This window comes from Mercenaria mercenaria, chromosome 2, assembly GCF_021730395.1.
Source record: "Mercenaria mercenaria strain notata chromosome 2, MADL_Memer_1, whole genome shotgun sequence".
Classification (NCBI taxonomy): domain Eukaryota; kingdom Metazoa; phylum Mollusca; class Bivalvia; order Venerida; family Veneridae; genus Mercenaria; species Mercenaria mercenaria.
Genome location: NC_069362.1, coordinates 12,462,216 through 12,486,957, shown reverse-complemented (window position 1 = coordinate 12,486,957; position 24,742 = coordinate 12,462,216). Strand labels below are relative to the sequence as shown.

At 37.5% G+C, this 24,742-nt stretch overlaps 1 protein-coding gene across 1 annotated transcript in view; it reads left to right on the top strand.

Annotated features, from left to right (window-relative positions):
* The window catches only part of LOC123563208 (heterogeneous nuclear ribonucleoprotein H2-like), a 38,527-nt gene extending 14,574 nt beyond the window's left edge, over positions 1 to 23,953 (top strand). The window contains exons 3-7 of the mRNA XM_045355883.2: positions 671 to 803; positions 6,624 to 6,661; positions 9,323 to 9,408; positions 19,813 to 19,936; positions 23,753 to 23,953. Of these exons, the coding sequence (XP_045211818.1) occupies positions 671 to 803; positions 6,624 to 6,661; positions 9,323 to 9,408; positions 19,813 to 19,936; positions 23,753 to 23,826 (455 nt within the window). The 3' untranslated portion in view covers positions 23,827 to 23,953. The remainder of the gene's footprint in view (positions 1 to 670; positions 804 to 6,623; positions 6,662 to 9,322; positions 9,409 to 19,812; positions 19,937 to 23,752) is intronic.
* Positions 23,954 to 24,742: the final 789 nt, after the last annotated feature.

Here is a 24,742-nt window from a genome sequence, read left to right as displayed (position 1 = left end):
AATCTTCTTGACAATGTCTGAAAGTTCAGGCCTAGGCGTTTGATATTTGGTATGTAGCATTGCCCAGTGGATGTCCAACAAGATTGTTCAAATTATTCTCCTGGAGTGAAAAGAGGCCCTGCCCTGTTGGTCACTTGTTTTATGAGTTATATAGGAATAAATACTTAAAAAATGATCAGATCATATTTCCTAGACTGTTTAATTATGATTACCTGATGACCCTAAGTGATTAGGGGTCACCTGACTATGACATTGACCTTCTTTCTTGTTTTTTAAGATACAGCCTTGAAATTTGGATGACATGTACAGTTCTGCACACCGATCTTAAAACTGACTTTCAGTGACCATGAATGTGACCTACTAACCTACTTCCTAATATTTTAGCATCAGTTTGCCATTTTTAAACATGTTTCTCATATTATTCAGTCAGGTGAGCGATTCAGGGTCATCATGACCCTCTTGTAACTATATATAGAGGATAGCTGAAATCTATTTTAGAATAATTTCACACAATATTTCCTTTGGTGACATTCTATGGAAGTTGTTAAATTATCACCATTATGGCATAACCCTGAAGAAACTTGTTCAAGCTGTGAATCTCAGTGGAGTGATCTAGGGCCCTCATGACCCTCTTGTTCATTATTTGTTTACATGTATTCTTGTTATTTAGGATTGGATATGGAAGATGTTTGTCATGTGAATACTGGTAGATCTAAGCTGAAGGAGATTTATTATATACGATTCAAGGACGAAGAAAGCAAAACAAAAGCTTTAGCCAAAGATAAAGAGAAAATTGGAGACAGGTTTCATATTGTTTTTTTCTTAGAAAAGGAATTCAGAGAGAGTTTTGATATGCTTTATGTGTATGTGGTGCTCAGAATTCAGTCTAGGCCCTCTCTTATTTTCTGAAAAAAAGTTTAAACACTAAGACCTCATTGGACATGTTGTTACTTGTCTGGAGCAAAACATAAAGAGTACTGAACAGATTTCAGTGAAACTTGGCATACTGATAGACATTAATGAGAGGTAATGCAGAACACAAGAACTGTACTACTTTCTGGACTCCTCCAGTTTCATCTGTTATTTTTAACCAGGTTTTTAGCCCACCATCAGATGGTGTGCTATTCAAATCACTCTGCGTCCGTGGTCCGTCGTCCATCCGTCTGTCCTTCCGTCCGTTAACAATTTCTTGTTATCGCATTTCCTCAGAAACTACTGGGGGGATTTTGACTAAACTTTGTCAGAATGATGTATTTGCATCCTTGTTGTGTCTCCCTGAAAATCAGACTGGTTCAACAATGTTTGAGTGAGTTATGGTCTTTGTTTATTTTTATAATTTACATAGATTTTTATAGGGAAAAACTTTGAATATCTTCTTGTCCCAAACCAGAGGGCCTAGGGCGTTGATATTTGGTATGTAGCATCATCTAGTGGTCCTCTACCAAGATTTTTCAAATTATCTCCCTAGGGTCAATATGGCCCCGCCCTGGACGTCACATGGTTTATATAGACTTATATAGAGAAAAACTTTGAAAATCTTCTTGTCCAAAACCACAAAGTCTAGGGCTTTGATATTTGTAATGTAGCATCATCTAGTGGTTCTCTACCAAGTTTATTCAAATTATCCCCCTAGGGTCAAATATGGTCCTGCCCTGGGGATCACATGGTTTATATAGACTTATATAAGGAAAAACTTTAAAAATCGCCTTCAAAATCAAATTTGGACCACATGTATAGTTTTGAGTGGCAAGATGAACCTTGACAAGAGTTGACCTTGATCTTGACCTAGTGACCTACTTTCACATTTCTGTAGCTACAGCCTTCAAATTTGGACCACATGCATAGGTTTGTGTACCGAAATAAACTTTGACCTTGACATTGACCTAGTGACCTACTTTCACATTTTTGAAAGTAAAGGCTTCCAATTTGGACCACATGTATAGTTTTGCATTCCTAAATGAAATTTGACCTTGATTTTGTCCTAGTGACCTACTTTCACATTTCGCAAGCTACAGGCTTCAAATTTGGACCACATGCATAGTTTTGTGTACCGAAATGAACTTTGACCTTGAGATTGACCTAGTGACCTACTTATTTAGCTCACCTGAGCACGAAGTGCTCAAAGGTGAGCTTTTGTGATCGCCCTGTGTCTGGCGGAGTTTGTCGTCCGTCTGTCGGTCATCCGTCATCAACAATTTGACTGTTCACACTCTAGAGGTCACAATTTTGGCCCAATCTTAATGAAACTTGGTCAGAATGTTACCGTTAATAAAATCTTGGACGAGTTCGATATTGGGTCATCTAGGGTCAAAAACTAGGTCACTAGGTCAAATCAAAGGAAAAGCTTGTTAACACTCTAGAGGTCACAATTTTGGCCCAATCTTAATGAAACTTGGTCAGAATAGTACCCTCAATAAAATCTTGGATGAGTTTGATATTGGGTCATCTGGGGTCAAAAACTAGGCCACCAGGTCAAATCAAAGGAAAAGCTTGTTAACACTCCAGAGGTCACAATTTTGGCCCAATCTTAAAGAAACTTGGTCAGAATGTTACCCTTAATAAAGTCTTGGATGAGTTTGATATTGGGTCATCTGGGGTAAAAAAATAGGTCACCAGGTTAAATCAAAGGAAAAGCTTTTTAACACTGTAGAGGCCACAATTATGACTGTATCTTCATGAAACTTGGTCAGAATGTTAATCTTGATGATTTTAAGGTCCAGTTTGAATCTGGGTCATGTAGGGTCAAAAACTAGGTCACCAGGTCAAATGCAAGGAAAAGCTAGTTAACACTCTAGAGGCCACATTTATGACCATATCTTAATGAAATTTGGTCCAAATGTTAATCTTGATGATATATAGGTCAAGTCTTAATGAAACGTGGTCAGAATGTTACCCTCAATAAAATCTTGGATGAGTTTGATATTGGGTCATCTGGGGTCAAAAACTAGGCCACTAGGTCAAATCAGAGGAAAAGCTTGTTAACACCCTAGAGGTCACAATTTTGGCCCAATTCTAATGAAACTTGGTCAGAATGTTACCCTCAATAAAATCTTGGACGAGTTTGATATTGGGTCATCTGGGGTCAAAAACTAGGTCACCAGGTCAAATCAAAGGAAAAGCTAGTTAACACTGTAGAGGCCACATTTATGACTATATCTTCATGAAACTTGGTCAGAATTTTATTCTTGATGATCTCAAGGTCCAGGTTTAATCTGAGTCATGTAGGGTCAAAAATTAGGTCATCAGGTCAAATCAAAGGAAAAGCTAGTTAACACTCTAGAGGCCACATTTATGATCATATCTTAATGAAACTTGGTCAGAATGTTATTCTTGATGATCTATAGGTCAAGGTCAAATCTGGGTCATGTGGGGTCAAAAACTAGGTCACTAGGTCAAATCAAAGGAAAAGCTTGTTAACACTCTAGAGGACACATTTATGACTGTATCTTCATGAAACTTAGTCAGAATGTTAATCTTGGTGATCTTTAGGTAAAGTTCGAATCTGGGTCATGTGGGGTTAAAAACTAGGTCTCCGGGTCAAATCAAAGAAAAAGCTTGTTAAGAATCTAGAGGTCACAATTTTGGCCCAATCTTAATGAAACTTGGTCAGAGTGTTACCTTAAATAAAATCTTGGACGAGTTTGATATTGGGTCATCAGGGGTCAAAAACTAGATCACCAGATCAAATCAAAGGAAAAGCTTGTTAACACTGTAGTGGCCACATTTATGACCGTATCTTCATGAAACTTGGTCAGAATTTTAATCTTGATGATTTCAAGGTCCAGTTTGAATCTTGGTCATGTAGGGTCAAAAACTAGGTCACCAGCCTCAGGTCAAATCAAAGAAAAAGCTAGTTAACACTCTAGAGGCCACATTTATGACCATATCTTAATGAAATTTGGTCAGAATGTTAATCTTGATGATTCCTAGGTCAGCGATACAGGGCCTTCATGGCCCTCTTGTCATCTCTCAGGCTACAGTCTTCAAATTTGGACCACATGCATAGTTTTGTGTTCTGAATTGAAATTTGACCTTGATTTTTACCAAGTTCCTATTTTCACATTTCTCAAGCTGCAGCCTTCAAATTTGAAGAACATGCATAGTTTTGTGTACCGAAATGAACTTTGACCTTGAAATTGATCTAGTGAGCTACTTTCACATTTCTCAAGCTGCAACTTCTAAATTTGGACCACATGCATGCGTCACATGCACAGTTTTGTGTACCGAAATGAACTTTGACCTTGATTTTGACCTTGAGCTAGTCTTCAAATTTGGAACATTCAAAAATGGATCTATGATGGGTGCCAAGATCACTCTGTGATCTCTTGTTCAAAATTGAAAACCAATTTATTTAAATTGGAGAGGTTGTTGGACAGGAACTGAGGAAGGTTGATGGGCACTGACAGACTCCTGTTTACTCAATAATTTTCAGCCCATTTTAAAAAAATGGGACATTATGTCAGTTTGTCTGTCCATCAACATTTTTTGTGTCAGGACTCTTAGTCACAGAGTATTACATCAATAGCTTTCAAACTTTACTGGATTACTAAACACTACCGGAGGAGAATCCCAGTTATTTTTAGCTCACCTGAGCACTAAGTGTTCAAGGTGAGCTTTTATGATCACCCTGTGTCTGTCGTCCATTGTTGTCCTCTGTCGTTAAAAATTTGACTTTTATCACTCTAGAGGTCACAATTTTGGCCCAATCTTAATGAAACTTGGTCAGAATGTTACTCTAAATAACATCTTGGACGATTTCGATATTGGGTCATCTGGGGTCAAAAACTAGGTCACCAGGTCAAATCAAAGAAAAAGCTTGCTAACACTCTAGAGGCCATATTTATGACTGTATCTTCATGAAACTTGGTCAGAATATTAATCTTAATTATCTTTAGGTCAAGTTCAAATCTGGGTCATGTAGAGTCAAAAACTAGGTCACCAGGTCAAATCAAAGGAACAGCTATTTAACACGCTCGAGGCCACATTTACTACCATATCTTAATGAAACTTTTTCAGAATGTTAATCTTGATGATCTATAGGTTGATTTCAAATCTGGGTCAGGTGGGGTCAAAAACTAGGTCACCAGGTCAAAAAAAAGAATCAAAGGAAAAACTTGTTAACACTCTAGAGGACACATTTATTACTATATCTTCATGAATCTTGGTCAGAATGTTAACCTTGATGATCTTTAGGTCAAGTTCGAATTGGGTCATGTAGGGTCAAAAACTAGGTGACAAGGTCAAATCAAAGGAAAAGCTAGTAAACTCTCTAGAGGCCACATTTATGACAATATCTTAATGAAACTTGGTCAGAATGTTAATCTTAATGATCTAAAGGTCAGGTTTCAATCTGGGTCAGGTGGGGTCAAAAAGCAGATCATCAGGTCTAATCCAACGTAAAGCTTGTTAACAATCTAGAGGCCACATTTACGATTCTATCTTCATGAAACTTATTCGGAATATTAATCTTTCTTATCTTTAGGTCAGGTTTGAATTTGGGACAAGAGGGGTCAAAAACTAGGTCACTATGTCAAATCAAAAGAAAAGCTAGTTTACACTTAATGAGAATGTTAATCTTGATGATCTGATCTTTTATTTCAGTAGGTGAGGAGAGCGATACAGGGCCTTCAGGGCCGTCTTGTTTTGTTTGGGTTGGGGGTCAAATATCAAGGTCACAGTGACCTGGAGGCTAAAAATGGTTTAAGGACTGCAAGTTATATACAGTATTATAAAGCTACTGCTTTCAGACTTCACACAATAATTAAGTATTTCAGGGCTCTAGCTCACACAGTTTACTGGATGACTAATCACCACTTCAGGGGATTTTGTGGTCAGTAGGTCAAAGGTCAAGGTCACTGTGACCTGGAGACTGAAAATGATTTCCGGACTGTTTGAAGTGGTAAAGTATAACAGCTATGGCTTCAAAACTTCACGCATTTTAGCATTTGCATGTATGTTTTTCATACTTAACACAGTTTTATGATGTATAATACAGTCTGTCACACATACATTCAAGGTCAAATAGCGATGGTCAGGATAGCGACTTGGCCCTCTTAGTTAACAAATAGTGCACACATCAAGTATTTTTCAACACCATGAGCGAGAAATCGCTGTAATATTTAGAATTTTACTAAAAATGTCTTTGCATATTCAGTTTGCAATTATGTGTTTATGTATGAAGCAAAACTATTACTTACTGTAGTTATATGAACTGCATTAATGCAAAACTTCAGCATATTATTGGTTGCTGCAAACATGAAATTGGCCAATGGCAAGGCTGCATTCTGAGGCTGGTCTTAAATGTTTTAACCCTTAACATGCTAATTTTCTAAAACGGACCAGCCCATCATTCAGTTTGGGCAGCATCACTTATTATTCAAAGGGGTGTTCACAGAAAATTTACTGACTGAATAGCGAACAGTGCAGACCACGATAGCCTGCATGGAGATGCAGGCTTATCTTGGTCTGCACTGGTCGCAAAGGCGAAATCACTTGCCCCCAGCAGGCTAAATGGTAATCAGAATATCGAGTGATATGGGCCAACAGACGCAGTATTTGTATTTCCATATCATTTCATGTAGAAAATCATTCACTTAAAATTTGTTGTTTTTTTTCTTCTCCAGATATGTAGAAATAAAAGGTGCTGAATCCAAATATAAGTGTAAGTAATGCTGTTTTATTTTTAAGCTTGAAAATTCCCCAGAGCACAAAGTGCTCAAGGGTGAGCCTTTGCTATCTCCCTTGGTCTGTTGTCATTTGTCACTTAACAGTTTGATGTAAACATGCTGCATTGTTTGTAGTTAAGCTTGCATAGTGGTATAATGTACGTGAACAGTTTGAAGTGTAAGTTGAGATTTTAGTAGTTTGCAGTTTTTACATGTGAAAATTTTAATGATTTCTATCACAGTTCTTTTTTTTGACAAATCATAGTCACTGCAGTGTATTTTGTCATTTTTGGATTAATAGAAGTTGACATCTGGCATATGCCCTGTAAGCATGCCTATTCAATGGTTAACAAGCACCCACATTGCAATTACTGATGTTTACTTACAAGTATGTACATTCTACGGTCATGAAAATCACATGTTTGATATTTTTAATTTCCTGCAGATTTCAACCATGCCATCAACTGTCTAAATGTGAACCAGTATTTGTAATCATTTTTCTGTTCATATAAAGGGCTTTTAACCAGGTTTTTCAAAGTTGAAGGATGTATGGATAGATGAATGGGCGGCTTCAAAATTTGGGGTCCATTCAATAACTTTGGTTTGGGTTTAGTTATTTAAATGACACATAGATAGCTTATGGTAAGAGAAAGGTTGAGGTTGAATATGGGGTCATTGGAGTCAAGGTCACTATTACTTAAAATAGAAAAAAGCCAGTTTCTGCTCAGTAACTTAAGTTTCTATTGATGGAATTGAAATTAAACTTGGCATATAAGCAAGTTCTAGAAAAACCAAGGTTGGGATTGAGTATGGGGTCAGATGGGTCAGGTTCAAGGTCAGTATAACTGGTTTAATTTGCATTGTTAGAAAATTCCACTTTTGCACAGTGGTCTAAAGCACTGGGACAGAGCTACTTTTTATGCTGTGGAACAGATTGATAGCAGTTCAAATCCCACTGAGCGCCCAACTTTTTATGCCTTGGGCATATATATTGATTGAACTGCTTGTCTGTGTTTCTTTGTCAGTCTGTCCGTATATCAGTATGAACCAGATTGCCTTTAGCCCGCATTAAGGACCCAATTTGGTTTATACTCACACTCAACAATCCTTGTGGCAAGACCTACAAACTGACCTATATCTAGATGACCTTGACCCTCATGTGACCTTCATCTTCAAACTTAAAACCTTAATTAACAACATTTTTGTTCCTGTAGCCCTCATAAATGACCAAATTTAGTTTATACACTCAAAAAACTTTGTGCAGACTGACCTATATCTATAGATGGCTTTGACCTATATTCCTCCATAGGAACCTAATAATGACCTGATTTTATTCATGCTCACGCTCAACAGACCTTATGGCAAGACCTACAAACTTGGAATATGTGTTAATGACCTTGACTATGACCTTTACCTTCAAACATGAAACCTTTATCAACAACATTTTGGTCCTACAGTCAACATGAATGACATAATTTAATTCATACTGGCATTCATAGACTTTGTGGCAAGACCTTCAAACTGACCTGTATAAATAGATGATCTTGAGATTCATATGATCTTCACCTTATACTTCAAATTTCAGAAACCAACATCTTTGATCATACAACTGGGGGCATGATTTTGTGTTTTAAAAATGCACGTCCTTGGTTTTTTTTTTGGTTTTTTTTGCTGGAATCATGTAAATTTGGTATCTGTCCAATAACTTGAAATATAACAAAAAATTGAAATATGTATAACTTGGCCTATATGTGGAGTATAGTAAGCCCAAGATTGGGATTGAATTTGGAGTCAGAGGAATTATGGTCAAGGTCACGGTTACTAAATATAGAAAAAAAACAGTTTCTGCTAAATTTCTTTTGTTTGGATTTGTGTGTTGAAATTAAATTTGGCATAAAGGTAACTTTTAGAAAAACCAATGTTCGGATTACATATTGGGTCATTGGGGTCAAGTACATAATCAGCATAACTTATTTAATGTGCATACTTTAAAAAATCCACCATGGCCAAGTGGTCAAAGGCATTGGGCTGTTGTACATTTTGTAATGTAGTGCAATGGAGGAGCTGTGGTTCTGATCCCAGTCTGGGCTTAACTTTCTTTTTCCTTTTTTTTTTTGGTAATAAAAAAGAAACATTTAGACATGATAGATTTAAGGTCAAGGTTACAGTTATTTAATTCTTTTTAAGCTGGAATCATGAAAAAAATGGTTCCCAGTTTATAACTTCAGTTACAGTTGACTTACTGTCACCAAAGTTAATTATGAAGAACTAGCTTTGGATTGTATTTTGGTCTGCTGTTATTGAAAATAGAAAAACATTTTCTGCTCAATAGCTCTAGCTAGCCAATGAGATATTGCAGTGGAACATTGTGTGTAGGTAGCTTAACCTTTAGCCTGCTGGTAGCAAGTGATTCAGCCTTTCCGATCAATGCAAACCAAGATCAGCCTGCACATCCGTGCAGTCTGATCATGGTCTGCACTGTTCGCTATTCAGTCAATAAATTTTCAGTAAACACCTCTTTGAATAATAATTGATGGACCAGTTCATTTTAAAAATTTAGCAGGCTAAAAGTTAATAGGAAAGAAAGAATAAAGCTGTTTAGCATGATGTGCTGTTTTTTTTTTCAAAAGCAGTCTCTGGTTTTGTTTTTATTTCAGTCGGACAACTGATGTTAAGAGAAAGATCAAAATGTATATCACTTGCAAACGTACCATTTGATTCCAATAAAGAACACATCATTCAGGTAATATGAAATTTTGGTATATTTGTTGTGCCTCCCCTGAAGTTTTGGTATATTTGTTGTGCCTACCCTGAAATTTTGGTACATTTGTTGTGTCTCCCCAGAAATTTGGTATATTTGTTGTGCTCTCCTGAAATTGGTAAACTTGTATTTATTGTGCCTCTCTGAATTTTGGTATATTTGTTGGCCTCTCTAAATTTGGTATATTTGTTGTGCCTCTCCTGAAATTTGTATATTTGTTGTGCCTCTCCATAAATTTTGGTGTATTTGTTGTGCCTCCCCTGAAGTTTTGGTATATTTGTTGTGCCTACCCTGAAATTTTGGTACATTTGTTGTGTCTCCCCAGAAATTTGGTATATTTGTTGTGCCTCTCCTGAAATTTTGGTAAACATTGTATTTATTGTGCCTCTCCTGAAATTTTGGTATATTTGTTGTGCCTCTCCTGAAATTTTGGTATATTTGTTGTGCCTCTCCTGAAATTTTGGTATATTTGTTGTGCCTTTCCTGAAAATTTGGTATATTTGTTGTGCCTCTCCTGAAATTTTGGTATATTTGTTGTGCCTCTCCTGAAAGTTTGGTATATTTGTTGTGCCTCTCCATAAATTTTGGTGTATTTGTTGTGCCTCCCCTGAAATTTTGGTGGGGGAAGCACTTAGGTTTGTCCTTGTCCTCCAATCTGTTTGTCTGTCCTTCCCTCCGAATTTGTGTTGTGCATATCTCAAAAAGTGTTTATACTTTTGGTAAAATCTTTCTCTTTCTCTGACTGCGTGTCTGTTAAGAATACGAAGAAGGGAAGTTAAACAGTAATCGAAGATAGAAGATAGATAGATAGATAGATATAGTCATCAAAGCTCACAAGATTGTTATCCAGCATGTGAATTTGTGCACCCAGTGTTTTAATTGGGATTTCACACAGCCAGACCAGAGTTATGGCCCTTGACTTAGTCAAAAATATGCATACAGTGGCAGGAGTGGGGGGCACCGATGTCCTTTGGATATACATCAAGTTTCCTTTGTCATACTTATTTAATGCTTACCATATGCTTAGGAAAGCTTTTTATCAATCATAATTGATACTTCATTAACTGATTAAAGTAGTTCTGCATGCATGATAAACTTGAAGTCACAGCATAGCAGTATTTATACAGGTAACATAGAATATATCTCAACATACAGAAAGGAATATTTTCCTGCATGTCTGTGTGTACATTTATAAAAATGGCAACATCATTTTTTCTTTCTAAAGATAAAAATAGGGTTGCTACTTATCTGACAAAGTCAGGGAAATTTGAAAATTTAAAAAATTAAAAGCGATCAGTGAAAAATGAACTTTCAGAAAAGTAGAAAAATTGATGAAATTTAACTCGGGGGAGTGGGGGGAGTGTTTTATATGTGTATTTTTGTAGTATTACTAGATATTAATGAGACTTGTCTTTTAATCATTTGTTAAAATTATGTATGAAATGCAATATGAAACCTGATAGATTGAAGGGCAATTACTGGCTTCAGTGTTTTAGTTTGAACAACTATTGTGGAAGAGGAGGTCGACAAAATAAAGTGTTTTAGTGAAAATCATGATTCGTTCAGGGAAAAGTCAGAGAATATTAGTTTTCATTTCTTGTGGCGATGTAGAAAAATGTTAGCAAGAATGTTTACACATGAAATAAATGATGTCTTCTGCTTGAAATTTGCTGATTTCTTAGAAATAGGTAAACATTTCAAAACTGGTTAACACCAGGGCCTTCCAGCCAGGTGCCAAGTTATAAAATTTCAATACAAAAATTGTCATGTACAAATCTTCTAACCCATTAACATAACCAATCAATAACTACCTGTTTTGTTAATGCCCGAAGACAAACAGGAGCTGAATGCCACTGTTGATGGATTTAGCTGAATACCACTGTTGTAAGCTGGTATCTCAGTAACCACTTGTGGGAATTGATTCAAACTTCACACACTTATTCACAGTGATAAACTGAATTACACTGCACAGGTTCAATTAACACTATTTTGCTCCTTCTTCATCTTAGAAATTTTTGGTTAAGGTCTTGTATGTAAGCTGGTGTCTAAGTATCCACTAATGGAAATGGATAGAAACTTCTTACACTTGTTCACTGTCTTGATCTGATATGCAGTGCACAGGTTCCATAACTTCACTTTGCATATTTACAAAATTATGCACCCTTTTCAACTTACCAGTTTTTGGTAAAGTTTTTGTATGTAAGCTGGTATCTCTGTACCCACCTTTAGGAATTAATATTGAAACTTCACACAATTGTCCACTTGTTGATATAACTTGTACATGACTTGTACAGGATTCGTAACAGTGTTTTGAATTTTTTTCTCAAAATTATGCCCCTTTTTAGCTCACCTGAGCATGAAGTGCTCAAGGTGAGCTTTTGTGATCGCCCTGTGTTCGTCATCCGTCGTTGTACGTCCGTCGTCAATAATTGGCCTGTTAACACACTAGAGGTCACAATTTTGGCCCAATCTTAATGAAACTTGGTCAGAATGTTACTCTCAATAAAATCTTGGATGATTTCGATATTGGGTCATCTGGGGTCAAAAACTAGGTCACTAGGTCAAATCAAAGGAAAAGCTTGTTAACACTGTAGAGGCCACATTTATGACTGTATCTTCATGAAACTTGGTCAGAATGGTAACCTTGATGATCTTTAGGTCAAGTTCGAATCTGGGTCATGTGGGATGAAAAACTAGGTCACCAGGTCAAATCAAAGGAAAATCTAGTTAACACTCTAGAGGCCAAATTTATTACCATATCTTAATGAAACTTGGCCAGAATGTTAATCTTGATGATCTTTAGGTCGAGTTCAAATCTGATCAGGTGGGGTCAAGAACTAGGTCACCAGGTCAAATCAAAGGAAAAGATTGTTAACACTCTAGAGGCCACATTTATGACAATATCTCTATGAAACTTTGTCAGAATGTTAATCTTGATGATCTTGAGGCCAAGTTCAAATCTGGGTCAGGTGGGGTCAAAAACTAGGTCACCAGGTCAAATCAAAGGTAAAGCTTGTTAACACTTTAGAGAGTAATTTTAAGTTTCAAACTCATGAGAATTGAACAGAATGTTTGTCTTGATGACCTCTAGGTCCAATTGAATCTAGGTAAGGTGGGGGTCAAAACTAGGTCACCAGGTCAAACAAAGGAAAAGCTTGTTAACACATAAGATGTCACATTTATGACTGTATCTTCATGAAACTTTGTCAGAATGTTAATCTTGATGATCTTTAGGTCAGTTTGGAATATGGGTCATGTGGGATCAAAAACTAGGTCACCAGGTCAGATCAAAGGTAAAGCTTGTTAACAGTCTAGAGGCCACATTTATGACTGTATCTTCATGAAACTTGGTCAGAATGTTAATTGTTATTATCTTTAGGTCAAGGTCGAATCTGTGTCATGTGGGATCAAAACCTAGGTCACTAGGTCAAAGGAAAAGCTAGTAAACAGGGGTTAGAATTAGGTCAGGTAAGCGATTCAGGGCCTTCAGGGCCATCTTGTTTGACTTTTTAGCTTACCTGTGCGAAAGGCTCATGGTGAGCTTTGGTGAAAAGAGGCCCCACCCTGGGGTTCACAAATTTTACATAGACTTATATTGGAAAAAACTTTAAAAATCTTCTTGTCTGAAACCACAAAACCTAGGCTTTTGATATTTGGTATGTTGCATTGCCTAGTGGTCCTCTACCAGAATTGTTCAAATTATATCCCTGGGCTGAAAAGAGGCCCTGCCATGAGGGTCCCAAGTTTTACATAGACTTTTGTAGGGAAAAAAACTTCAAAAATCTTCTTGTCTGAAAGTCCAAGGCCTAGGCCTTAGATATTTGATATATAGCATTACCTAATGGATCTCAAACAAGATTGTTCAAATTATGCCCCTGGGGTGAAAAGTGGAAAATAGAAAAATCTTGTCCAGCTTTCACATGTCAGACTGCTGGCCGGATTTCAATGAAACTTCATAGGTGTGCTTAGTTGTGCATATCGCTGGCATCTGTGGCTTTGCAGCACAAATTGGCTGCCAGAGCTAAAAATAAAAAAATATTGTCCAGCTTTCACATATCAAACTGCCTTGACAGATTTTGATGAGACTTCACAGGAGTGATCAGTACCAAGCCTGGTTGTGCATATATTGTGCATATACTTCTGCTTCACTGCACAACATGGCCAGCAGAGCTAAAGGTAGAAAAATCTTTTCCGGCTTTCACAGGTCAAACTGCTGGCTTGATTTCGACAAAACTTCACAGGAGTGATCAGTACCAACCTCAGTTGTACACATCGCTGGTACGTTCTGCTTCACTGCACAAAACAGCCACCTAAATTCTTGTCTGGCTTTCACAGGGCAAACTGCTGGACACATTTTGAAGTGACTTCACAGGTATAGCGGGAAGACATGTGTTTTTGTGTCAAAAACACCTTTTAGTTTTAATATAACTTGGCAGAAATGTACCACATAATAAGACGATGTGTCGTGCACAAACCCTTAACCTTAACTCAAACATCAAGGTCAGTGTCAGAGGTCAAAGGTCAATAGTTTTTTTTAGCTGATCTGATTTTTTTGAAAAGAAAAAATGATGAGTTATTGTCATCACTTGATCGGCGTTGGCGTTGGCATTGGCGTTACCTGGTTAAGTTTATGTTTAGGTCAGCTTTTCTCCTAAACTATTAAAGCTATTGCTTTGAAACTTACAACACTTGTTTACCACCAATAGCTGACCCTGTACAGCTAGAAACATAACTCCATCCTGCTTTTTGCAAGAATTATGGCCCCTTTTTGAACTTAGAAAATATCGACTTTTTGGAAATATCAGGATTCTTGGTTAAGTTTTATGTTTAGGTAAACTTTTCTCCTATACTATCAAAGCTATTGCTTTGAAACTTGCAACACTTGTTCACCATCATAAGCTGACCCTGTACAGCAAGAAACATAACTCCATCCTGCTTTTTGCAAGAATTATAGCCCCTTTTAAACTTAAAAAATCAAATTTCTTGGTTAAGTTTTGTGTTAAGGTCAGCTTTTCTCCTAAACTATCAAAGCTGTTGCTTTAAAACTTGCAACGCTTGTTAACCATCATAAGCTGACCCAGTACAAAAAAAGGTAGAAACATAACTCCTTCCTGCTTTTTGCAAGAATTATGGCCCCTTTTGGACTTAGAAAATATCAGATTTATTGGTTAAGTTTTATGTTTAGGTAAAGTTTTCTCCTAAACTATCAAAGCTATTGTTTGAAACTTGCAACACTTGTTCACCATCATAAGCTGACTCCGTACAGCAAGAAACATAACTCCATTCTGCTTTCTGCAAGAATTATGGCCTCTTTTGGACTTAGAAAATCAGATTTCTTGGTTAAGTTTTGCGTTTAGGTCAGCTTTTCTCCTTAACACTCAAAGCTATTGTTTTCAAACTCGGAGCTGTTATTCGCCATTAAAAACTGACTACGCACAACAAGTACCGTAACTCTGCATTGCTTTTTAGCTTACCAGAGCACAAAATGCTCAAGGTGAGCTATTGTGACCAGTCATTGTCCGGCGTCCGTCGTGCATCAACATTTGCCTTGTGAACACTCTAGAGGCCACATTTGTGGCCCAGTCTTTATTAAAGTTGGTCAGAATGTTGGTCTTGATGATCTCTAGGTCAAGTACGAAACTGGGTCATGTGGGGCCAAAAACTAGGTCAGTAGGCCAGATCAAAGGAAAAGCTTGTGAACACTTTAGAGGCCACATTTGTGAACAGTCTTAATGAAACTTGGTCAAAATGTTTGTCTTGATGATATCTAGGTCAATTTTGAAACTGGGTCATGTGGGGTCAAAAACTAGGTCAGTAAGCCAGATAAAAGGAAAAGCTTGTGAACACTCTAGAGGCCACATTTGTGATCCAATCTTTATGAAACTTGGTCAGAATGTTTGTCTTGATGATCTCTAGGTCAAGTTTTAAAATGGGTCATGTGGGGTCAAAAACTAGGTCAGTAGGTCAGATCAAAGGAAAAGCTTGTGGACACTCCAGAGGCCACATTTGTGACCCGATCTTTATGAAACTTCGTCAGAATGTTTGTCTTGATGATCTCTAGGTCAAGTTTGAAACTGAGTTATGTTGGGTCAAAAACTAGGTCAGTAGGCCAGATCAAAGAAACAGCTTGTGAACACTCCAGAGGCCACATTTGTGACACAAGTTTTAGGAATCTTGGTCAGAATGTTTGTCTTGATGATCTCAAAGTCAAGTTTGAAACTGGTCATGTGGGATCAAAAGCTAGGTCAGTAGGCCAGATCAAAGGAAAAGCTTGTGAACACTCTGAAGGCCACATTTGTGACTAAATCTTTATAAATCTTAGTCAGAATGTTTGTCTTGATGATCTCTGGGTCAAGTTTGAAACTAGGTCATATGGGGTTAAAAACTAGGTGAGTAGGTCAGATCAAAGGAAAAGCTTGTGAACACTCTAGAGGCCACATTTGTGACCCAATCTTTATGAAACTTAGTCAGAATGTTTGTCTTGATGATCTCTAGGTCAAGTTTGAAACTGGGTCATGTTGGGTCAAAAACTAGGTCAGTAGGCCAAGTCAAAGGAAAAATTTTTCAACCCTCTTAGAGAACACATTTCAAGTTTAAAACTCATTAGAATCAGTAAGAATGTTTTTCTTAATTATCTATAGGTCAGGTTTGAATCTGGGTCATGTTGGGTCAAAGACTAGGTCACCCAGTCAAATTAAGGGAAAAGCTTGTTAACAGTCTAGAGGCCACACTTGTGACTCAATATTGATGAAACTTGGTCTGAATGGTAGTCTTGATGATCTTAAGGCCTTGTTTGGATCTGGGTCATGTTGGGTCAAAAACTAGGTCAGTAGGCCAGATCAAAGGAAAAGCTTGTGAACACTCAAGGCCACAGTAGTGTCACCCAATATTTATGAAACTTGGTCAGAATGTTTGTCTTGATGATTTCTAGGTCAAATTCGAAACTGAGTCATATAGTTGACACAAACTATGTCAAAAGGCCAGATCAAAGGAAAAGCTTGTGAACACTCTGGAGGCCACAGTTGTGACTCAATCTTTTTGAAACTTGGTCAGAATGGTTGTCTTGATGATCTCTAGGTCCAGTTTTGATCTAGGTCATTTGGGTCAAAAACTAGGTCACATGGTCAAATCAAAGGAAAAGTTTGTGAACACTCTAGACCATGAGCTGACAATTGACCCTGCTCCCCCCCAGGGGGAATTTTCAACACTATGATTTTCTTTAACCTTATGGTAGTTGGCATTCACAGACAAAAGTTTGCAAGTTTCCGTTAGGGCTTTAACGAGTTACAGAGATATAAAATACGTTACCATGCAAATTTTCATTTAATTCACCAATTATGCTAATTTGATATTAAAAACATATCAGTTGTCCAATTAATCATAATAAACAAGACATTTACATATGTTTATGTTTTTAAAATTGAAATTGTCATATGTACATATCATTTTAGGTGAACAGATGTTATGTATTATCCGTAACTTACGTTACTCTGTTTGAAATCACTAGAACATCAAAAAGTATATCAACATATATGATGTTTTTTAAGTTATAAAGTAGTGATATTGGCCAAGTTAAATAATTAATATAATTATAATACAACTACCCCGAGAGTTAACTGATTCAATATGTCACGAATAATACGTTACCTTTCCAAAATATGACTATTTTTGTTCATTTTTTTTTTTAATTTTGGTATTACACGTATGGTTAGGATTTTTATACATTGGACTATAAATTAACATTAACAGGCATGAACAACATTATCAAATAAATGTATATAGATTTTTTTAATTCATTAGACAATATTATATGAATATTTTAAGAATATATAGCTCTTTGCATGTACCAGTATGACTGCATATCATAATTATCATAAGTACAAATAAATAACATGAACACGGCAATGCAGAGCAATATAAACCCTAAGGTATGACCTCTGACCACTAAGTATGACCATGACCTTGAAGTGAAAATGATATTTACTATACCAGGGTTGACACTCCTATTAGGGGCGGAAGAGGTTTCTAACGCTAACAGGCAGATGACCTTAGATTTCAGGCCCCCCCCTCCCCGTTCTATTAAGTGGGTCACAAGGGCGACAAGTGTGTGGGAAGGAGGCATGGGAGGCCACAAATGGATTCCTTTCAGAATCAGGCATAACAGGGTTACCCTGCTGAATAATTAACTTTTTAATGGTAACTTCATTTTTTGATTACCTGGTCATCTAAATTTGCAGTAAAATCTTTATGCCAAAAATGTTTGGATTTTTAAGGTAACATATCTTTTTCCGGTATTTTTCTTCTTTAACATTACATTTTAGACATTAAAAATTAATCAGATTGCAGCATCTAGTATAAACACTGAAATAACATATGCAAAGTTGAAATGATTTACTGACATAATGGTACCATTTGTCTTTAAAAATTGATGAAAAAATTATAGGTTTTGAGGGTAACGTATTTTAAAGCGTGGTTACGGAGAAAAGCCCCGCTCGCCAGTTGCAAACTTTATGCCAAAATGTTCACCATACATTGAGGTTTCAAAAAAATATGGTCCACAAAATTCCCCCTGAGGGGGGAGCAAAACCCCCTCTGGCTCATGGTCTACTCTATATGAAACTTGGTAAGAATGTTTGTCTTGATGATCTTTAGGTTAAATTCAAAACTGGGTCATTCGGGGTCAAGAACTAGGTCAGTAGGCCAGATAAACTCTGGTGAGCGATATAGGGCCATCATGGCTCTCTTGTTGCAAGAATTATGGTCCTTTTTGGACTTAGAAAATCATGGGTAGGACAATATTTCTATTATACACAGACAAAAATGTCAGATGAGCATCTGCACCAGCAAGACGGTACTCTTGTTTTCCTTTCTGGTCCATAGCTCTGTCGTCCATTAAGGGATTTTAATGTAAATTGGCACAAATGTTCCCATAATAATGACAATGTGCCATGTGCAATACCCAGACCCCGCTCAAAGGTCAAGGTCACATTTGAAGGTCAAAAGTCAACATTCATCTTTTCCCATCCAGCCTATAAAGTATTTTAATAAAAGTTAAAAAAAATTTGTCATATGGACCATATTAGAAATATTTTTTATGTATTTTCACAATATTTCCCCTTTAATATGATGATTTCTTACATTTTTGTACCCCCCGACAACAAAGTTGTAAGGGGGGGTATACTGGTTTCAGGTTGTCTGTCTGTCCGTCTGTCTGTCTGTCCGTCTGTCCGTCTGTCCATAGACGCAATCTTGTGCGCACCATCTCTCCTTATCCCCTTGACAGAATTTAATGAAACTTCACAAAAGTGATCAGTACCAACAGTAGTTGTGCATGGGGCATGTTAGGTTCTTTTAGAAAAAAAATTTGCAGCGTTGTTACTATACTATATACATAGACACAATCTTGTGCGCACCATCTCTCCTCATCCCCTTGACACAATTTAATGAAACTTCACACAAGTGATCAGTACCAACAGTAGTTGTGCATGGGGCATGTTAGGTTCTTTCAGAAAAAAAATTTGCAGAGTTATGGGACTTTGTTTTTTTGTTACTATACTATATACATAGAGACAATCTTGTGCGCACCATCTCTCCTCATCCCCTTGACACAATTTAATGAAACTTCACACAAGTGATCAGTAACAACAGTAGTTGTGCATGGGGCATGTTAGGTTCTTTCAGCGACAAAGATTGCAGAGTTATTGGACTTTGTTTCTTGTTAACATACTATGTACATACAGTCTGCATATTCAATCTTGTGCGTGCCTAATCTACCAAACCCTTACACACAATTTAATGAAACTTCACACAAGTGATCAGTACCAACCCTAGTTGTGCATGGTGCATGTTACATTCTTTTAGATAAATATTCTGCATAGTTATGGGACTTTGTTTTTTGTTACTATACTGTATACATACAGTCTATATACATACAGTCCACATAATTATGCAATCTTGTGTGCGTCAAATTGCAATGTACTGTGTCAGTGCATGCTGGGGTACATTCATCACCTTTAGTGATAGCTCTAGTTTTCTCATATTTCCCACCAATTTAAGATGAAATTTTATCAAAATTGAAATTAAATACTTCCTATATTTATAGATGTTATAAGCAATCAACAACAGTACTGTTGATTTTTTTGTATAATTTATTATATAATTTTAATCCAAATGTTGTGTTAAAACATATTGTGTATATAAAGTACAGTTTTGTTTATACATCATTGATATCGGATCATTATGTTATACTGTTGTAGAGGAAATCAGTTGCCATCTAGATGGGGACTTTGTATTGCGTGGCAATTCTTCATTCACTTGTTCTATCAAGCATTTCAGGAAGCATGTTGTAAACAATGTTGACATTATTCTTGTTTCCTTCACTTTTAGTGGTTCCAACCAATTGAAGTTCGTCCAGAAGATGTAGTGTTTATTAGAAGAGGAACTTGTATTGTTCATTTACAAAATGACAGTGATGTTCTAGAGGCATTTAAAAAGAATCATTCGGATTTAGGTAAGAATTCTCCAGATTTACGTCCTATAAAAATATCTCAATCTCATGCACCTCCCTGCTAGAATGTTTTCATGTCTGAATATCTTGCCACTCCCTGCTAGAATGTTTTCATGTCTCCCTGCTAGAATGTTTTCATGTCTGAATATCTTGCCATTCCCTGCTAGAATGTTTCCATGTCTGAATCTCATGCACCTCCCTGCTAGAATGTTTTCATGTAGGAACCTCTTGCCAATCCCTGCTAGAATGTTTTCATGTCTGAATCTCTTGCCACATCCTGCTAGAATGTTTTCATGTCTGAATATCTTGCCACTCCCTGCTAGAATGTTTTCATGTCTCCCTGCTAGAATGTTTTCATGTCTGAATATCTTGCCATTCCCTGCTAGAATGTTTCCATGTCTGAATCTCATGCACCTCCCTGCTAGAATGTTTTCATGTCTGAACCACTTGCCACTCCCTGCTAGAATGTTTTCATGTCTGAATCTCTTGCCACACCCTGCTAGAATGTTTTCATGTCTAAATATCTTGCCACGCCCTGCTAGAATGTTTCCATGTCTGAATCTCATGCATCTCCCTGCTAAAATGTTTTTATATCTGAACCTCTTGCCAATCCCTGCTAGAATGTTTTCATGTCTGAATCTCTTGCCACACCCTGCTAGAATGTTTTCATGTCTGAATATCTTGCCACTCCCTGCTAGAATGTTTTCATGTCTCTCTGCTAGAATGTTTTCATGTCTGAATATCTTGCCACTCCCTGCTAGAATGTTTTCATGTCTCCCTGCTAGAATGTTTTCATGTCTGAATATCTTGCCATTCCCTGCTAGAATGTTTTTATGTCTGAATCTCATGCACCTCCCTGCTAGAATGTTTTCATGTAGGAACCTCTTGCCAATCCCTGCTAGAATGTTTTCATGTCTGAATCTCTTGCCACATCCTGCTAGAATGTTTTCATGTCTGAATATCTTGCCACTCCCTGCTAGAATGTTTTCATGTCTCCCTGCTAGAATGTTTTCATGTCTGAATATCTTGCCATTCCCTGCTAGAATGTTTCCATGTCTGAATCTCATGCACCTCCCTGGTAGAATGTTTTCATGTCTGAACCACTTGCCACTCCCTGCTAGAATGTTTTCATGTCTGAATCTCTTGCCACACCCTGCTAGAATGTTTTCATGTCTGAATATCTTGCCACTCCCTGCTAGAATGTTTCCATGTCTGAATCTCATGCACCTCCCTGCTAAAATGTTTTTATATCTGAACCTCTTGCCAATCCCTGCTAGAATGTTTTCATGTCTGAATCTCTTGCCACACCCTGCTAGAATGTTTTCATGTCTGAATATCTTGCCACTCCCTGCTAGAATGTTTTCATGTCTCCCTGCTAGAATGTTTTCATGTCTGAATCTCTTGCCACACCCTGCTAGAATGTTTTCGTGTCTGAATATCTTGCCACTCCCGGCTAGAATGTTTTCATGTCTCCCTGCTAGAATGTTTTCATGTCTGAATCTCTTGCCACACCCTGCTAGAATGTTTCCATGTCTGAATCACATGCACCTCCCTGCTAGAATGTTTTCATTTCTGAACCTCTTGCCACCCCCTGCTAGAATGTTTTCATGTCTGAATCTCTTGCCACACCCTGTCAGAATGTTTCTATGTCTGAATCTCATGCACCTCCCTGCTAGAATGTTTTCATGTCTGAACCTCTTGTCACTCCCTGCTAGAATGTTTTCATGTCTGAATATCTTGCCATTCCCTGCTAGAATGTTTCCATGTCTGAATCTCATGCACCTCCCTGCTAGAATGTTTTCATGTCTGAACCTCTTGCCAATCCCTGCTAGAATGTTTTCATGTCTGAATCTCTTGCCACACCTTGCTAGAATGTTTTCATGTCTGAATATCTTGCCACTCCCTGCTAGAATGTTTTCATGTCTGAATATCTTGCCATTCCCGGCTAGAATGTTTTCATGTCTGAATCTCATGCACCTCCCTGCTAGAATGTTTTCATCACTGAACATGCACTCCCTGGTAGAATGTTTTCATGTCTGAATCTCTTGCCACTCCCTGCTAGAATGTTTTCATGTCTGAATCTCTTGCTACATCCTGCTAGAATTTTTCCATGTCTGAATCTCATGAACCTCCCTGCTAGAATGTTTTCATGTCTGAACCGCTTGCCACTCCCTGCTAGAATGTTTTCACATCTGAAGATCATGCCTCTTCCTGCTAAATGATCTCATAACTGAATCTCGTGCCTCCCTCTGCTAGAATGATTACATGTTTGAATCTCATACCTCTCCCTGTAAAGATGTTTTCATGTCTGAATCTCATGCCTTCTACCTTGCTAGAATGTTTTCATGTTTAAATCTCATGCATCTCCCTGCTAGAATGTTTTCATGTTTGAATCTCATGTACCTTCCTGCTAGAATGTTTTCATATTTGAATCCCATGCCTCTCCCTGCTAGAATGTTTTCACATCTGAAGGTCATGCCCCTCCCTGCTAAATGTTCTCATGCCTGAATCTCATGTCTCCCTCTGCAAGAATGATTACATGTGTGAATCTCATGCCCACTCCTCATGCCCACTCCTTCTAGAATGGCCCACCCGCTTAGCTCAGTAGGTAAGAGCGTTGATCTACGGATCCCGGGGTCGCGAGTTCGATCCTGGGGCGGGGCGTATGTTCTCCGTGACTATTTGATAAACGACATTGTGTCTGAAATCATTAGTCCTCCACCTCTGATTCATGTGGGGAAGTTGGCAGTTACTTGCGGAGAACAGGTTTGTACTGGTACAGAATCCAGGAACACTGGTTAGGTTAACTGCCCGACGTTACATGACTGAAATACTGTTGAAAAACGGCGTTAAACCCAAAACAAACAAACAAACAAACAGAACCTTCTAGAATGTTTACATGCTCTCTGTGCTAGAATGTTTTCATATCTGAATCCCATGGCCCTCCCTCCTAACATGTTTTCATGTCTGAATCTCATGCCCCTCCCTGCGAGGATGTTTTGAGCAAAACTTGAAGTCTCCATATGATCTAAATCTCCATCTCCATATCCTTTCCGCAGCCTTAACGTACTAAAACGTATTAGCGTCTAATGGCCCATTCACGCTTCCCTAGAAACAACATTTATTACACGAAACTTATTTAGAAAATATTTCTGAAATGTCTAGGTCTGCAGCTCTCAAATACGGTTATATCTTACATCTGAGGCATATACTGACACTCTCAGACAACTTCAAAAATGACATTTTGAGCGATTTGATGAAGTTCCAAAATTATCAATGTACCCTTGGTCCGTTACGGAACCCTGTGGGATTTGTGTTTATCCAGCGCTCAAATACTTTTTCATAGCTTAAAAGCTGACATGCTGTACTAAAGCCCAGGTAATTTCAATTCGTAATAAAGTGCTGAAAATTGGCTCCCCAATAGCAAAAAGACGGGGTGACCCCTGCGCTTGACCCCTGACTATCTACGAATCAAAATGCGGCTTTCGTTTTCAAGTTTAGCATTTCTACTTTCATTTTATTTACTTACGGAAATAGCTGAAGGTCGAGTGACGTCATTTTCTGTGTTGTCAAAAACATACATATACCTGGCGAGGTTGCATGAATATGTGCTGGCCGTCCTAAGGATATGAACTTAACTGTATATAGATGATTTAAAAAGAAGAAACACAAACAGAACCAGTTTTCAGACTTTCCAAACATTAATGTTTCTCTTAAAGATTCTGTTAATGCTTCTATGTTATGGTGTTATCTTTCTTTGCCCTTTGTACAACCTATAAAAGAGATTGAAAATTGTATTGTCTGATTTACTTTTTTCAGGTGGAAGAAAAGTAAATATGGGAGGCTTCATTACTAGAGATGCTCAAAAGGAGTTTGAACAGAAATATTTGTGATGAGCTGTGGAGTTAGACTATCACTTGAGGAGTAGCTAAAAAGGAAAATTATATAACTAAAATAGAAATTACAGGATGTGATAATTTTCAGGAATATTATTGAAAATAAAGTTTCTGATAACCAGAATTTGATGTTGTCTGTTTTAACCTTTAGCCTGCTGTCGGCAAGTGGTTCTATCTATGCGACCAGTGCAGACCAAGATCAGCCTGCACGTCCGTAAATTTTCATTGAACACCTCTTCAAATAATAAGTGGTACTGCCCAAACTGAATGACGGACCATTCCCATTTTAGAAATTTAGCAGGCTAAGGGTTAACTACATCTCTACCAGAGATTGACTTATGTAACACATGTATGTAATATATTCTTGAAAATGAACTCAAAGGCATCATGTGTAATGTATTAGACCTATATCTTTTACAAAAGTTTAGATGTTCTTATGCATTTTATTATGAAGAATGTTGTACTAGTTTTATAAATTTAAATAAAGAATTAAGAAAAAAATTAGAACAGTTGTAATAGTATGCTGAGAAAGTTTACAGCAGCCGTCAGTTATGTTTTATACATCAGGCTAGGTTAACTGAAACAAAGAATGTGACAAACGTGGATTCAAGTATTGTCCTAGAGAAGGGACAGAGGTAAGAGAGCTGACGAAGTGGTCCAGTGGTAACAGTCTAGACTACAAAACCAGTGGTTGAGAGTTTCGGCCAAAGCTCCTCCCAACTGGTATAAGAGTCCTGTGTATGAGTTTTTAGCTCGCCTAAACTTTGTTCAGGGTGAACTTTTAGTATAGGCGGATAGTCCGTCATCCATCGTCCTGCGTCAACATTTTTACTTAAAACATCTCCTCCTTTGGAACTACTGGTCAGAATTTCACCAAACTTGTCAGTAGCACCTTGCATGGATCTCTATCAAG